Source organism: Eumetopias jubatus, unplaced genomic scaffold (genome assembly GCF_037043125.1).
Source record: "Eumetopias jubatus isolate StellerSeaLion01/CBP00866 unplaced genomic scaffold, mEumJub1_p1.0 scaffold_2, whole genome shotgun sequence".
NCBI classification, from domain to species: Eukaryota; Metazoa; Chordata; class Mammalia; order Carnivora; family Otariidae; genus Eumetopias; species Eumetopias jubatus.
Window position 1 is genome coordinate 41,157 of NW_028274808.1, and position 17,164 is coordinate 58,320.

The 17,164-nt window shown below is 54.6% G+C and overlaps 1 protein-coding gene across 1 annotated transcript in view; it reads right to left on the reverse strand.

Annotated features, from left to right (window-relative positions):
* Positions 1 to 680: 680 nt before the first annotated feature.
* LOC148164793 (voltage-dependent N-type calcium channel subunit alpha-1B-like) overlaps positions 681 to 17,164 on the reverse strand; it is a 45,044-nt gene continuing 28,560 nt past the window's right edge. Inside the window, 11 exon segments of the mRNA XM_088021293.1 lie at positions 681 to 1,212; positions 1,621 to 1,861; positions 2,097 to 2,304; positions 3,687 to 3,803; positions 3,853 to 3,870; positions 3,991 to 4,108; positions 5,464 to 5,591; positions 6,602 to 6,714; positions 7,220 to 7,327; positions 13,395 to 13,503; positions 16,517 to 16,613. Of these exon segments, the coding sequence (XP_087877419.1) occupies positions 681 to 1,212; positions 1,621 to 1,861; positions 2,097 to 2,304; positions 3,687 to 3,803; positions 3,853 to 3,870; positions 3,991 to 4,108; positions 5,464 to 5,591; positions 6,602 to 6,714; positions 7,220 to 7,327; positions 13,395 to 13,503; positions 16,517 to 16,613 (1,789 nt within the window).

The following is a 17,164-nucleotide window of genomic DNA, read 5'->3' on the forward strand; positions in this document are numbered from 1 at the left end:
AACAGCAAGAATGTTTTCCAGATTTGGTCCCTGTCAAGGTTGACAGCATCTGGGAGAGGACAGAGTGTGTGTGAGTGTATTTCTGGTGTCCACCTGCTGTTTCAGTACAAAGAACCACGCTGGATGTGTTTGTGTTTGTGGGCGCCGACAAGAATGCACGGAGCCACAGGCCGGGCTCCCGAGGCTACTGCTGTTGACCATCCACTCTGTCTTATCTGGCCAGGCGTGTAAACATGCCGGGCTCCGTACCACACACGTGGATAAAGGATGGTCTCTACCAGATCCAGACCTCCTAAAAGTGGCCCAGGCACACCCCCCAGACGCTGGGAGCCATCACACAGGATTCAGACTGACAGGGTCCCACTCAGCACATGCAGTGACTTCCCGTGTAGGGTCTGTGGCACGAGACCCAGGCAGGCAGCATACAAGGGGACAGAGAGAGCCACGTCCCTCTCCGAAAGGGCTTTAGGAATTGGTCCAGCGCGAAAGAGGAGGTGGGGGCGGGGGGGTGGGGGGGAGCCGCGGGGCCTCCCCCCAGCTGGCCCCAAAGGCGGGGCCCCTCCTCCCAGGGGCTGCTGCCCCTGCCTCGGTGCCCCTGCACATCCCTGGGAGTCCAGCGTGGATGATAAAACTCATCGGCTGGAACGCGCCCACTGAGCAGGCGCGCGGCAGAGGTGCGGCTAGCACCAGTGGTCTTGGTCGGGGTGGTGGTAGCTATGCCAAACCTGGCCACCCGAGCTGAGCCCCAGAGTGCAGTGGTAGCCGTTGGGCACGTGGCGGAGGGGGTGCGACTGGGAGGTCAGAGAGGACACATAGGAAGTCCGGGAGGAGCGGCCTGAGTTGGTGGCCACAGCCTCCTCGAAGGTAAGCGTGTCCTCGGGCTGGGTGCGGGCAGTGTCCTCACTGTCCAGACGCTGCCCCAAGTAAGGGTCAGAGCCGATCCTAGAGCCGGCGGCCAGGGGCTGGCTGAGGGGGTCTCTCTGGAGCAGAGCGTTGTGTTCGGAAAGGCCACGGCTAAGCCGGCCTGGGGAAAAGGTGGGGAGGCTGGTCTGTGCCCCAGCAAAGTGGACAGGTGAAGAGTTGGCCGTCTTGTAGGTGACACTGGGACGGGAGGTCAGCGGAGTCTGGGGGAGCTGCCTCCGCCCACCACGGCCAGGGGTGCTAGCACCGGATGTTGGCAACAAGGGGCTCCCATTCACTGAACCACCACCCAACAAGAAAATAGAACAGAGAAAAAAAAAATCAAAGTCCCAGACCAGAGGCCAATGCAGGTGAGAACCATGGAGGTGGGGGGTGAGGCATGGAGAGAGGCAGGCACCCTGGGAGGGGATCCGTAGGGTGTGTGGTGGAGGGGGGAAAGCCGCTGGTGCCGGTAGGCCTGGGGAGGTGGTTGGGGACCAGTGGGGAACAAAGGGACAGGCACAGCTCAGGGAGAAGGGAGACCAGAGGCCAGTCCAGGGCAGTTGGGAGGGGAGGATCAGGCTGGTGCGGGAGGAATGGAGCAAGGAGGGGGGGAGCACAGACTCGGGCCTGGGAACCAGGACATGAAGGAGGATTCGGAGCATGGTGGGGGGGGGGGCTCATAAGGAGGGACAGTGAGGGGGGTCCTGTCTTACCGGTCTTGGGGGTCCTGGCTCCTGCCCAGCTGTTGGTGACGTGGGGTGGCTGCTGAGGGAGGGTTTGGGCTGCGAGGGCTCCTGGCCCCCAAAGTGGTCACAGGAGTAGAAACGCTGCTTCTCCGAGGAAGAGGAAGAGGGCTGCCTCCGCTCTTGGGACTGGCCCCGCTCCTGTCTGCGCTCCCTCCGGCAGCCTGGGGGCCCCTCTCGCGGGGGTGGGCCTGGCCCTGCAGCACTGCTGGGTGCTGGCCAGGAAGAGGGGAAGTCAGCACAGCGAGCCAGGTGGGGAGACAGACCCCCAGCCCAGACCCAGTCCCCAGGGCCAGCAGGGGGACCCAGGGGGAGAGCTGAGGTGCGTGGGTGATCCTGCCTGGTCCCCAGACCTGGGACTCACAGCCCCCTACTCAGAGCCATTTGGATGGTGGAGGCACAGAAAGGAATGCCTCAGGCCCTGGCCATAGGAGGGATCCCCGCACGCACCGCCATCTGTGTCTGCGGACAGGCTGGGCCCCTTCTCCAAGGACTTCTGCTTCCTGTCCCTGCGGCGATGGCAGCGGTGGTGGTGATGGAGCGGAGCCTGGCTGGCTGGGGCACGGTCCAGGGCAGCGCTGCAGAGATGAGCCACGTGGGGACGCTGGGGCGCCAGTGTGGAGACGGAGCACTTCTTGGGGCTGGTGTTGGGGGCCGGCTGCGGGTGGGATGTGGGTTGGCACACAGTCTGAGAGAGGGGCCTGGGGCAGGCTCCAGGGCGGCACTGCAGGCCTGGGGTTCAGGAACCACCAGGCCCCTCCCTCTCCCCAGAAAGCTCTTCCCCACCCAGGCCCACCCTTTCTCCCAGAGCACACTGCACAAGGTGCTGTCCGTCTCTGCCAGCGGGGCCCAGAGAGCTGTTGGCCTCAGTGTCCCTGGGGGACAGGGAGGATGCCAGGAAGAGGGAGGCTGCGGGCCTGGCTGGGAGAACCCTGAGGGGTGGCTGCGTGTGATGGCTCTGCTGGGCCAGGGCCATGGGGCTCCTGCCCTGGGCTGAAATCGGGACCTGCGGAAAGGGGCCCTCCAAGGGGAGCTGACCCACAGCCTCCACTCGGCGTCCTCAAGCTGGCCACCCAGCGGGCCAGGCTCAGGAAGGGGAAGAGGGCGGGAGCCACCACCAATGGGAGGCAGAGACAAGTTTAGAGAATGAAGTCATTTGGAATGTGCAGAACCAGGAACCACAAAAGGAGGCAGGGACAGGGCCAGCCGCAGGCAAACACTGAAGGTCCCCGGCTGGAGGACATGCCCCTCTAAAGCCCCTCACCATCCCAGGAAGTGAAAGCAGGGCCCCCTGACACAGCCTCAGGTCTGCAGGCCCCTCTCTGAGTCCTTGTGAATGGGCCCACAGCCCCCTTGCCCTGGAGCTTCCTGCTCGGTACTCAAAGCATCCCCGAAGGAGCAGGGGATGGAGGTGGTGCCGCCTCCAGAGTCCAGAGAAAGAACAGGGCAGGTCGGGCGCCTGGGTGGCTCAGTTCGTTAAGCGACTGCCTTCGGCTCAGGTCATGACCCTGGAGTTCCAGGATCGAGTCCCACATTGGGCTCAGCAGGGAGTCTGCTTCTCCCTCTGATCCCCCCCCCATCATGTGCTCTCTCTCAAATAAAATAAATAAAATCTTTAAAAGAAAAAAAGAACAGGGCAGGTCCTCCCCAGAGCATCCATGGGGGAAAGGGAGGACCAAGCTGTGAGGCACCGTGTGCATGGCGGGGGGGCCGGGGGGGCAATGCAGGCTGGCGTGGGAGAGGGGTGTCCTAGAGAGAGGGAGAGTCTGGGTCAGGGACACTGGGCTGGGAGATGGAAGGCCCAGGGCCACCGCAGGAGGCTGAGCACCGGTGGGTGGTGGGGATTCCTGGCAGGCCTCCGAGGACTCTGGCTGCACCTCTTGAGACCATCGTCCTGGGAGCTCCCAACGGGGCTGACAGTGTCCAGGCCGCAGTGCAGGTAGGGAGCCCTCACGCGGGACACAAGCCCTCCCCAAGCCAGGGCTCCTCATCCCCCACGCCCCCACCCTCCCATGACCCTGGCCCTCCCAGACCACCCACCTGAGTCTCTGCAGCCGGGCGAGGCATGGAGGCCGCGCGTCCCTGGCTCTCCAGTCCGGGTTGGGGCTCCCCATCAGGACCGCTCAGGGCCATGCTCTGCATCTGGACGTCCACAGCCTGGGCATACAGCAGCCCGCAGTCACACCGGCCCCCACCCCACTCTCACCTTCCCCCCCATCCTGGGCTCCCCGCCACACTCCTGCCATCTCCCACCATCCCTGTCTCACCCCAATCCTTATCTCATCCCCCATCCCCAGCCTGACTCCCCAGCCCTGGGAGCCCTCCCCGGTTTTCCTGGCTGCACCACTGGGATTTCTGTAGAGTGGCCACGCTCCAGGGGTGTCCTTGCCTCATAGGGTACCTCCTGGGTCCTCTGAGTGCCCCAGGAAACAGACTCCTTGATGTCACTCTCCTGGGGTTGTCTGTAGAAAAGAGAGGATTGTGCTGTTGGCTCAGAGGTCTGTGGGCCTTGGAATGCCCACCAAGGACCTGGCTCCAACCTGCCAGGAACCTATACTGGCCCCTTCTACTCTGGGTTAGAAGCAGCCCAGATGCATGAGGCCCTTCAAGTACAGGCTCTCAAGTGGCCACACAGCAAGGGATGTGGACCCAGTACCAGGGCTCAGAGCAGATGGGCAGAGAGGGCCCCCGGACATGAGTCCGAGGGAGGTCTGGACCCACCGCTTGCTGGTCTAGGGACACCCGGCAGGTTCCTCGGCTCTAGACAGGGCCTCCCAGGAGTAGTGGGAGGCCACATGTGCACAGCATGCATGACGCAGAGGGCGGACATCCTGTCTACGCTGGTGCACAGCAGGCCCTGACCACTACGTTAGGGGCAGTGTAGTACTCAGGAAAACCTACCTGATTAACAGTCCAAGACCCACAACTAGGCTGCAGAAAAAAACGTCCAAACATGTACAGATGAGGAGGAAATCAGGAGCCCTAAACACGCATGCTGTGCCCAGCCTGGTACCAGGCCCCACACCTTAGCCCTTGCTGGATGAGGCAGAGCACAGGCCCCCCTCTTTGGGCTCAGCCAATGTTTTTCTTTAGCCAATAAGGGTGTTAGCAGACCTGGGACTCTGCTGGCCCTGAGGGGGTGGCTGAGAGGAGCCTGCCTGCTACCACCCCCCAGCGACACACGGTGCAAGACAGGTAGGTGACTGTTAGTTCGCAACACTTGGTTTTGGGTGGTTCATTACCAAGAATTATTGTGGCAAGAGTTAGGGGTTAGGTAACAAGGACGTTACCAATTTGTCTACAAAATACAATTGCTTCAGAAATCACTACTGGAGTGGAGATCTGAGGAAAAATGTCTTAGAGGAGTTAGGAAGACTAGACACACACAGGCCGTCAACAGAATGGGGTCAAAACAAATCATTTTCAACGGGCAGTGAGGAAGCAGAGGCAGAGGCCCCTCACTAGAAAGGGAAATGGGCACGCACAATGGGAGGTGACAGTGGGAACCACCGACTGTCTAAATCCACTGACCTCAGTGCCATCAGAGGCACCCGTGTAACGTTTTGGGAATTAGCTTTGGAGTCCACCATGGACCGCTCCAGCAGCCCGCCTGGACTAGCTTTCAGGCAGCATCTGCGGGGAACCATTCGGGGGGAGGTGGGCACGGGGTGGAACAGAGAGGCCAGTCTCCCAAAGTGGTGATGGGACCTGAGGGCTCCATGTCCTGCAGCACAGCCTACAGGGAGCCCCTCTGGGAGGGGGAGAAACCAGGAGTCCTGCCTCCTCCGTGCACCTCGCACCCTGGCCAGGTACTCACACGGCCCCGCCGTTGCTGAGGGACGCAGAGCTCTTCTGCCGAAGGAAAACCCGGGCTCCTCAGAGCACAGCCGGCTGTGTCTGCTCCAGCGTGGCCTTCAGAGGGTGGAACAGGGACACAGGGCCCATCTGTAGAAGGGACGCAGGGAAGAGGAAGAGCTCTAAGGGCACAGACAGGTGTGCCAGAAAGCTGGCCTGACCCCACAGCATGGGTTGGTGCTCCTTCTGCCCTGCCCCAGCCCTACACAGGAGGTAGGCGGGGGCTTACTCCCAACCTGGCCTGTGAGTGACATCAGGAAAGTCATTTCACTTCTTGGAGCTTCAGTATCCCTACCTACAAAATCTGGGGACCTCATCCAATTAAAAATGGTAAAAGGTTTCATCTCATCATCAACTTGGATTGATGGGTAGAGGCTGCATGAGCCCTGGACTGAGCAGAATTCTAAGGACATTTCAGGGCTTGGGGGGCGGCGGGGGGGGCACTGATGGGTGTCTGCAACAGACAGGGGAACGGGGGATGTGGTGTGGGCATCAGATACTTCCCATCCCATGATGGGTGAATGTCCCTGTAAGCTCCGAACACCAGGCAACTTTCTAGACAGAGTCTACGTATGGTCACTGATGGTTTGGCTGCATGGGAAAGTTGTTATCTTTGAAGGATGATGTCAGGAAGATGGGGCCCCAAACCAGCCCAGTCAGAGTCATGAGTGGAAGAAATCATGACCCTAGACCCATCAGTTTGAATCTCTCCGGTCCCTGCCAATGTGCACGGTAATCAGGTTCTCCTCGAACCTCCCCAAACAACCTCCTCAAATATTCTTCAAACTTCTTTCTTCTAACACTTAAAACAGTGGGATCTCCAGGGAACATGTCCTCACCCCTTGTCTACTGCTCCTGAACACTAAATCTCCAAGTCAGGGGGGCCCCAAGTACCAGCAAGAGACCAGCCGTTGGAAAGCATGCAGGCTGTATGGGGTTTCTGACTTTGGGGCCGGAGAGTGAGGCTACAGTAGGAACCTCTCATCTTCCTTTTCCCGCCGTGCAATCCCCAGGAAGGATGTGGGTTTCCTCTGCCGTCAAAACAACTGACGGGTGCCAGAGTCTGAGGTTTACTTCTTGGAAATCCTGGAACTCGGTACCTGGGACAGGCCTCCCGTGGCCTGGTGAATCTGGTCTCTGGGGGTCTTGCTCTGTTTGTAGAAGTCAAATATCATCAGAGCTGCGTACACCTTTCCTACGGTCATCTCATCGGCTGGAGGGAGAGAAAACAGAGGGTGGGGTGTGGAGGAGGAAGGGGAGGTGGGGGGGGCAAGGGAACAGCCTCCACCACAGGGACTCCTGGACATGCTCAGGGAAGGGCACAGGGCTTGGCCGAAGTTGCATCTGTGGACACTGAGCACGTGTCCTCTGGAGCTGTACTGACTCTCCACAGGGCCCTCCATCTCCTCCCAATGAAGTGGATGTGGGGTTTAATCTTTAAGCACCTCATCTCTAACTGTAGGAGTCTCCCTGCTGTTCTCTGGATTTTTTTAAGTATACACCCCCACCAGGAATGTGGGTGACTGTGGTCAACAGAATAAAGCCCAGGGAATCCCTTCCCACAGTCCCTATGCACCCACTGGTAAGACCGTTCTCCCTGCAGGTGGAAACTAAGTCTAGACTATTGACGAGGTCACCCTGGCCCAGGCCTCCTGGCTCTGCCTCTGGGTGGGACACAAAAGGGGGGTGAACAAGGAGAATTTCTTGCCCTCACTTACGTTTATGGGGTGGCACCAGTAAATCCAGGGTCTTCTGGGGCAGATTGGCCCACACAGAGGAAATCTCCTTCCTCAACTCTGCATCACACTGATGCTGCTTGGTGCCGGCTGGGGCAGGACAAGGGTGTGGAGGGGAAGAGAGATGTTAGGAGCTGTCTCACGGGCCCCCTGGGGGAGCCGGCAGGGAGAGGTGTGGTGTGAGGGGAAATGGGGCAAGGACCGTGCCAGGAGAAAGGGCAGAGCGGGGAGAAGCACGGCCACAGCGTCTGTCAGAGCGTCCCTGATGGGCACGTGCAGAGACAGAGGCCTGTGTGCGTGGGCCCTGGGAGTGGAGAAGGGATATGGTGGCGGTCCAGCTGTTCGTCCAGCCATTCAAAACTATCAAGAGAGCACCCTCCCATGCCAGGGACTATTCTAGGTGATGGAACAAAAGCAAAGGAGCCGCCTTTGTGGCACCATGTGGCTTGACTCAACAATAAAGTGGCAGTAAGTTCAAAACCTAGTGTGTTGGGTGCAGAAAAAGCTTAAGTAGGGAGGGATGAGAAATATTAGGAGGGCTGAAATTTTGGACAGGGTAGTCAGGAAAGGTCTCATGAGAAGGTGGTGTGTGTGTAAGACCCCGAAGGCAGAAAAGGACCAGGGGGTGCAAAGGCCTCGGTGTGTCACACAACCAGCCAGGAAGGCAAGGCTCACTGAGCGGGGGGTGGGGGTGACAGGCTGCAGGGAGCAGATGTTGAGATAGGAAGCAGCAGAGCATGATAAGCAGAGGGATAAAATACTCTGACCTTTTTTTAGCATCAGGTTTACTATGGTATAATGTACATACAATGAAATCCACCCTTTTCAGTTATCCCATTCTATGAACTTTGGTAAATCCATAAAGCCACACATCCACTCCCACAATCGAGTCATGGTATATGGCCCCACTGCCAAAGTCCCTCTGTGCTCCCTTTGTAGCTGACCCCTTGGCCTCCTCTCACCCCGTCCCATCCCTAGTGTGTTTTCTATCTCGGTCTGTTTTGCCTTCTCCAGAATGCCCCACAAACAACGTCATCGGGTGTATTGGCTTTTGAGTAGGACTTCTCCACTCAGCGTGGTGCCTTTGAGATTCAGTCCACGTTGTTGAGTGTATAAGTAGCCTGTTACTTTTGATTGCGGAGTACTACCTTGTGGTATGGATAGACCCCAATTTGTTTATCCATTCACCAGTTGTGAGCATTTGAGTTGCTTACATTTTGAGGAGATTATGAAATAAAGCTGTGAACATTTGCATATAGGTTTTTGTGCAGATGTATGTTTTCTTTTCTTCCCACTTGGGAGTGGGCTGGCTGGGCCGTACGGTAAGGAACTGCCAAACTAGGATCACAAGAATTCCATATTATGCATTCTCACCAGGACTTAATATTGTCATTTAGAAAAGTACTTTAGTCGTATTAATAACCATGTAGTGTTATCTTACTATGGCTTCATTTTGGATTTCTCCCATCCAAGTACGAACCAGGCCCGACCCTGCTTAGCTTCCGAGATCAGACGAGATCGGGCGCGTTCAGGGTGGTATGGCCGTAGACTTCATTTTGGATTTCTCTAATGATTAATGATATTGAGCATCTTTATAGGTGTTTATTTGCCTTCCATAGATATTTTTTGGTGACATGTCTATTCGAATCCTTTACCCATTTTTATTAGGTTGTTTATTTTCTTATTACTGAGTTGTGACAGACCTTTATCTATTCTGGAAACTGATCCTATATCAGATACATGGTTCAAAAATATCTTCACCAATGCTTTAGCTTTGTCTTTTCATTTTCTTAAATGTCTTTTTGAAGAGCAAAAGTTTTTAATGTTGATAAAGTTCAATTTCTCAATTTTTCTTTTATGGCTCATGCTTTTTGTGTCTTCAAAAATCTTTGCCAAACTCAAAATTGCCAAAATCTCTCTCCTGTGTTTCCTTCTAGAGGTTTTATAATTTTACATTTTACATTTATGTCTATGATCAATTTCAAGTTAATTTTTGTAGGAGGTAAAAGGTATGTGCTATGGACTGAATTGTGTGCTGCCCCCGTTCACATGCTGAAGCCGGAACCCTCATTGTGACTGTATAAGGCCGAGAAGGAGGCAATTAGGTGAAATGAGGTCAGAAGGGTGGGACCCTGACCCAGAGAGTTAGTGTCCTTATGAGAAGAGACACCAGAAAATTCATTCACTCTCTGTATGCACTCAGGGAAAGACCATGTGAGCACACAGTGAGAAGGTGACCACCCTACAAACCAAGAGAACAGGCCCAGGAATGAAACTTACCTTCCTGGCACCTTGATTTGGACTTTCAGCCTCCAGACTGTGAGAAATAAATTTCTGTGTTTAAGCCACTCAGTTGTGGTTCTTTGTTATTGGCAGCCCTAGCAGACTAAGACACTAAATGTCAAGATTTTTCCCTTTTCTGGATAGTTGTCTAAATTTTTCAAGTACCATTTGTTGAAAAAATTATCTTTTCTTCATTAATTGCCTTTACAACTTCATCAAAAATCCATTGGCAATGTAAGTATGAGTCTCGATTGTGTTCCACTGACCCATGTCTCTGTCCTGTCACCAACACGATACACCTCAATTGACGTGCTTTATAGAAAGTCTTTGATTCAGGTAGAGTAAGTTTTCTTTGTTCTCTTTTCAAAATTGTTTGTTATTCAAGTTCTTTTGCTTTTCTAGATACATTTTAGAATTTGTTTGTACATTTCTACCTAAAAACCTGTTGGGATTTTGATTGGGTGAACATTTATTCTATTGATGAATGTGGGAAGAATTGACATCATGGCAATATGGAATCTTCCAATGCATGAAGATGATGCAGTGCTTAATTTTTAGATCTTCTTTGCTTCTTTCAATGTTTTGAAATTTGCAACATAGAGATCTCACATATATACTTTTTAGAGTTATCCAACAACAAAGAAGTACTTCATGTTTTTGGTGTGATTTTAATGGAACTTTTTCCCATTTCAATTGTTAATTGCTAATATATAGAAATACATTTGCTTCTTGCACACTGACCTTGTATCCTGTGACCTTGCTCTATACTTGGGGATGGTTTTAGTTACTTTTTTTAATGGCTTAAAACAACAGAAATTTATTATCTCAGTTCTGGAGGCCAGAAGCTCAAAATCAAGGTGTCCAGCATGACTGTGCCTCCTCCAAATGTTCTAGTGAAGAATTCTTCCTTGCCCGTTTCTAGATGTTGGTGGCTCCCAGCCATCCTTGGCATTCCTTGGCCCGTAGATGCCTCCATTTTATTCACTTTTTCTTAGAGTCTTTCAGATTTTCTCCATAGATAATCATGTCAGTTGTGAATACAGGCAGTTTTATTTCTTCCTTTCCAATTGGTATGCCTATTTCTTTTTCTTAACTCATTACAATGGCTAGGACCTAACGTATGGTGTTGAACAAGAATGGTGACAGCAGACATCCTTCCTTTGTTCTTGATCTTAGGGAAAAAGGGGTTAGTCTTTCTTTGTTAAGTGTGTCATTCGCTGAAGGTTTTTCATAGATATCCTTGATCAGATGGAGGGGGCTTCCTTCAGTTTCTACTCTATGCAGAATTTTTAAAATCATGGATACTGAATTCTTGTGAAATGCTTTTTCTGCATCTATTGAGATGATCATATAGTTCTACTTCTTTGATATATTAAATTATATTGATTGATTTTTTATACTTGAACTCAACTTGCATTCCTGGGATAAACCCTACTTTTGTCATCAAGCAAATAGATATATATACAGCCAGACTCAGTTTGAGAAAACTGGGTGGAATATTTTTGTGTCTACGGTCATGAGGGATACTGATCTGTCACTTTCTTTTCCTATAATGTCTTTGTCTCATCTTGGTGTAGGAGCAATGTCAGCACAATATGGTAAGTTGAGAAATGTCCTCTTTTTCTCTATTTTCTGGAAGAGTTTATATAGAGCTGGTATTATCTCCCCCTTAAATGTTTGGTGGACCTCACCTATGGAGCTAACTGGGCCGGGGATTTTCTTTGTTGGAAGGCTTTTAACTATAATTTAATTTCTTTAATAACTATAGTGCTACTCAGATTCTCTCTTCCTTTTTTTAACCCACTCAGGTTATCCATTCTTGAATGAGCCTGATAGTTGGTGTCAAGGAATTTTTCCATTTCATTTAAGTTGTTGAAGTTATTGACAGAAAGTTGTTCATAAAATTTCCTTGCTATCCATTTAATGGCAGCAGGACCTGTAGTGGTGTTCTCTCTTTCATTCCTTATATTGGTTATTTCTATCTCTTTTTCTTGATTGGTCTAGCCAGAGGTTTATTAATTTTATTGCTTTGGTTTTTAACATGATCATTCTAGCTGTTCTGTTGCAGGCAGACAAGAACAGAGGCAGACCAGTCTGAAGCTACTCTAAGAATCGAGTCAAGACCCGAGAGAGGGGCTTGGACCAGGAGCTAGCAGTGGGAGAGGACATAGAAGTGATCATATTCTGGTATATTATGAAGGTGGAGTCAAGAGATATGACAGGAGATCATATATGGATCAAAACTGGGAAAAGGATTTTAAAAAAAAGAAAGAAAGAAAGAGGAGGTAAGAATGACTCCAGAGGTTTTTGCCTTGAGTGACTAACTGGAAGAACAGAGTTTCCCCTGATGGAGACGGGAAAGATCATGGCGAACACGCGGCGATCAAGTTTGGCCAAGTGAACTCTGGAATGCTTCCTGGGCCTCCCAGTGGAGACAGTAAAAATTCACATGAGAATGCAGAATGCAGGTCTGGAGTTCAGGAGGAGGCCTGCACTAAAAACACAAAGTTGGAATTCCCAGTATTTAGAGCCATGAAAATAGGTGGAATGACAAACGTGGCAAAGGGAACAGTCTGAGGGGCACAGTGACATTCAGAGGGTGGGAGACATGAGAAAACAGAACAGGAAACATCAAAGGGATTCAAGAAGAACTACACGACCACGGAGGAAGGGCTGAGCCGCGGGCAGACGCGACCACGGAGGAAAGGCTGAGCCCTGGGCGGACGCGACCACCGAGGAAAGGCTGAGCCGCGGGCGGACGCGACCACGGAGGAAAGGCTGAGCCGCGGGCGGACGCGACCACCGAGGAAAGGCTGAGCCGCGGGCGGACGCGACCACCGAGGAAAGGCTGAGCCCTGGGCGGGCGCGACCACGGAGGAAGGGCTGAGCCGCGGGCGGACACGGCCACGGAGGAAAGGCTGAGCTGTGGATTAGGTAAAATGAGAACCGAGCACACGGAGGTCGCCGAACAGCTCAGCAAGAGTGGCTCCAGCAGCATTGCAGTGGAAACCCACCTGCAGACCGGACAAGAGAGACCAGAAAGACAATACAGACCAGTCTCTCGAGGAGTTGGTCGCGAGGAGGGGAAGAATAAACATAGGGAAGCCAATGGAGGGAGAAGAAAACCTTTTAAAGACGGGAGAGATCATAGCTTGTTTATAAGTTGATACAAAGAATCCAATAGGGAGGAAAAAACTGACAGGGCAAGAAGCAGGGTGCAGAATTTCTGGCATGACATCTGTGGGTAGATGATGAGAACGGGACCTAGAGGGCAAGGGGGGCAGGGTACGGGACTGGCCTTGACTCATCCGCTACAAACGAAATGGCTGAGCTCAAGGGCTCGAGTGCGGCCAGGAGGGTGGTGTGGGGGCAGAGACAGTGCAGATCCCCTCTGGTGGCTCTAATTTTTCTAATTTTCACAGGAGGGTGAAGGTGGACAGGATACACTGGAGGTTTATTCTCTCCTAGATTTGGCACAGGCTATGCAGTCCTATCAGTCAGCTCAGGAGAGGACCGGACAGGGCCCGGGGTCACTACGGGGAGCGGACAGAAGGCACACAGACGCTGCACCCTGGAAGGGTGCTACCTCACGTGAACCTATGCTCTGCCGTCCCATGCTCTGGGTAACCTGGACAGGTCATTTAACCTGCACCTCAGCTCCCGCACATGAAAATGGGATCATTACAAGGCTCAAAGGCAGGGCGGTTATCAGGGGATGAGGTCAGTGCCCAACAGAGGCGCCATGAGCAGCTGTCCTTGGTCGTCTCCAGACAAGCCTCCTCACCCCCCTTCCCTGCACACCCACCTGGGGTGGCTCTGGAGTGAGACCGCCCGGTCCTGGCTTGGTGCCCTCCCCAGATGCTGCCTTGCTCACCTGGAGCCAGCTCGATCTCCAGTGCAGTCCGAATGAGGGCCATCAGCGTGGACGTGAAGTGGACGGTCATGTCCTCATTGGAGATGGGCATGTTCATGCGAACCAGGAGCTAGAGACAAGGGGAGCAGGTCAGGGCCAGGCCTACTAGGGTCCCTCCACCACAGGACTACAAGGGGCTGGAGGCCCCTAGAGGCTGGGCTTCACCTCCTGGGGGTGGCTTCTGCAGGCGCCCAGGCAAAGTTGGGTGGCTGGGAGTTTTGCCAGCATTCGCACTCACCCTTGGACCACCGCCCCCCCCCCCCATTGGAGCAGTCCCTCCTTCTCCTAGCTGCGGAAAAATAAAGTCCAGGTAAAGACTGTAGCATAGCACCAAGCCAGAAGCCTGGATCCCTCTGAAAGAACAGGCACATGCTTAGCCAGAAGGACCCCTGCCCAAGGCTGGAATAAGGGGCATGGGGCCTGGGCTGAAGAGGGAGGGATCTGGGCTGCAGAACAGAGGCGAGGCACCCTGGGATGGCCCACAGACAGGAGGGAAGACCCCTGTCCTTACAGCTCTGCCCAACGTCATCTCCTCCACCGGCAGCGTGGAGCACTGGACAAGGGGCGGCTTAGCCAAGAGCACAGCTCTGAGCTCCCACTCCCAGTGAGGCATCCCTTCACCCCAGGAAGGCTTCTGCCTCTCACCACCCAGCCAGGGGGCCTGGAAGAGGCAGCCAGCACCTTCCAGTCAGAAGGACCCAGAACAGATGGTACTGCACAGGGCCAGCGTGGAGGCTGGTAGGGAGAGGCTCAGGGCCATTGCACAGGAGTAAAAGTACTTCGGACCAGACTGGGGGCAGTGCCCTGCTGCTTTGCTCCCTGTTTCTGCATCAGGTGAACAGCCCCTTTTCTCTCCTCATTTTTCAAGGACAGAACAGCGGGAGACAGATGTGTGTCTGTACCACAGACCTCCGGGTATAGCCAGCAGCTGCCCAGAGCCTGAGGCTCTGAGAACTTAGGTGGTGTCCAGGAAGAAAAGTACCCTTGGTGTGTCTGGCACGGTCTCAGCCTGGGAGGTCACCTAGCTGACCAGGTAGAGCCCTAGGGGCACCGTGACCCACCTGTCTTCTCTCACCGCTCTCTTGTCGTCTACCATAAGACAGAGCTAGAGAAGGGGGCACAGGGCCCCTCCCCGGGTTGTGCCTGTCCTCTGCCAAGCCCACATCCCATGACAGAGCAGCCTCTCTTCCCCTCCCGGGGGGGCCCCCAGCCCGGCCCCCAGCCCTGCCCCCAGTGTCTGGGCCCTAGATCCAATCCTCGGCCTAGTAGAGACTGGGTGGCTAGAGACACAAGCCCAGACTCTGCCCCCCTGAATGCTGGCAAAGCCCCACCTGGCACATCTAATCGTGGTCCCAGGACCTCACACATCACCTTTGTGATGCACACCAGGAAAATCGGCTTTCCAGAGCACAGGGTCCCTGTAGACCAGCACCGATGGCAGGAGGAGAGGCAGAGGGATTCCTCTCTAGGGAAGTCAGGGAGTCGGGTCCCAGCCTGAAGGGGGAGCAAGCAGGTGATTTCCAAAAGAAGAGAGCTCTGTCCAGGGCACCTTCACCAGAGGCTCTCCTCTGCCTGTCCAGGCCCTAGAAGGGCAGGGATCTCTGGAAGTGGCAGAAGGACAAGGCCAGGGTAAACAGACAGGCATCTCTGCCCTGGGCCTAGGACCTCCTGGTCATAGCACCCTGAGCATCTCCTGGACCCTCCCCAGCTCCCCAAGCCCATCCATTCCTACCCACCCTGAGGCCTCCCCTGGTCTATTCATGACCAGAACCTTGGAACTGGCCAGCACAGCTGGGGAGGGGCCCTAAAGGCTAGCCCATCAGAGCCCTGCATGCCCATCCTGGCCCCAGGTATCAGTGTGGACAGAACTCTCCTTCTTGGGAACAAAGCTACAGTCTTGCATGCAGGCCTCAGGCAGGCGCAACATGCATGCCAGGCAGGGGAGGGCTGAGGAGGACAGCAGAGGCATCTGCCGATGGCCTGAAGGAACCACTTAGTTTCCAAAGGCTGTGCTGAGCCAGGTGACAGAGGGAGGCCCAGATTGAGAGCACAGAGACAGACAGCACGGACAGAACCAGAGAGAGGAAAGCTCTGCTGGGAAGCTCGCTCAGAGAGAGGGCGGTGGCAGAGAGGCTCCAGACACATGCTGGTGGAGCCGCACGACTCGGGCTGGCTCTGTTTTCTGGGAGCAATGGGAGCTGCAGCAGGGCTCTCGGTGTGGCGCGACGGGTGGGGGGTGGTGCTGGAGGGATGGGAGGTGCCTACACACCAAAGGGCACATGGGGCAGGTGGGAGCAGGCTTGGGGCTGGGCCATGTGACCTGCCCGCCCCCCAAGGAGGGAGGCCTGGAGATGTCCTTCAGTTTACCCCCTCCTTGCCGCTCAGCCTCCTGGGCTCCTCAGCGATGGAGGGAGGGGGTGTGGGACTACCTGTCCTTACCCTGCAGCAGTCTCTGAAGCCCCAGGAATGACAGCAGAACGCCTCTCCCTGGCATCCTTTCCTTCTTAATGCCACAGCGCCTCCTTCCCGCTGTGGAACTTACAAAGCCCTGGGGATGCTGCCTCCCCAGGCTGACAGCAGCCCAGACCTGGGGAAGTTCTGCATGTGCGGAGCTGAGTGGGGGTTCCTCAGAAGTGCCAGAGGCCCTGCAGGCCCCTATTACCCCAGGTTCAGACCCAAAGGGCTGGATACCTCCACCCTCATCAGGTGCTTATGGGACAGAGAAGCTGAGTGCGGTCCTGAGCCTGGAACAAAAACAGCTTCTGTCTGAAAGGTGGTCTGTCCCCTCATTTCTGGGAAAGAGAAGGAAAGGAAAAAAGGCAGGTGGAGGGCTCTGGCTCCATCTTCCTGAGCTTCTCAGGGGCTCTCAGAGGGGGCAGACCTGCGGGCACAAGGGGCAGGTGCAGACACCATCATGGTATCTGTGTCCCTCTGTCTGGGAAGGTAGAGGACATGGCTGGAGCAGAGAAAAGGAAGAAACAGTGAGACAGCAGAGCGGCAGACAGACAGATGGACAAGCCCCGAGAGGAGACGGGAGACCAGCCCCAGCACAGCCAGCCTCGGGGTGCAGGGTCGGGGTCTACCTTGTATGCAACTCGGGCACGGCATTTCTCCCCCAGCCCCAGGGGTGGGGACATGTGTTTCAGCATCTCAAACATGTCATTGTAACTGATGCGCCCACTGGAGACCCGGCCCAGGGAGGCAGAGGCAGGGTGGGGTCCACAGGAAGGGGTGCGGCGGGAGGGGGTGGGGGGGAGGAAGCAGACAAGAAAACAGATCCAGTTAACCAGCGTCCAATTACACGCCAAAAGTCAAAATACGTAAAATGAGGGACTTCTCTGCTTGACCCGACCCCTCCTTGCCCCTCCCAGCCTCACCTCCACACTCCAGCCCCACGCAGGGCAGCGGGCAGGGGTGACATCTGAGCTAATGAACATGGAGGGATGAGGAAGGGCTGCATCGGGGCGGCTTTGGGTTGTCAACTTCTGATTTTACACTTTTAGAAACCACAGATAATGCCAAATCAGAAGAGCTGCTTCACCATGCCGGGAGAGCCGGCAGACAGAATTACGTGACTGATGAGGCCGGCCTGAGAACCATGGCAGAAACATAGCTTTCCGTCACGCTCAATTTGCTTCCAAGTTAGCCTAGAGGCTAAAGAAGTGGAGAAAACTCTACAACAAGCCAGAAAACTAGAGCTGGGGGAGCCCCGAGGCTCTAGAGACAAACTT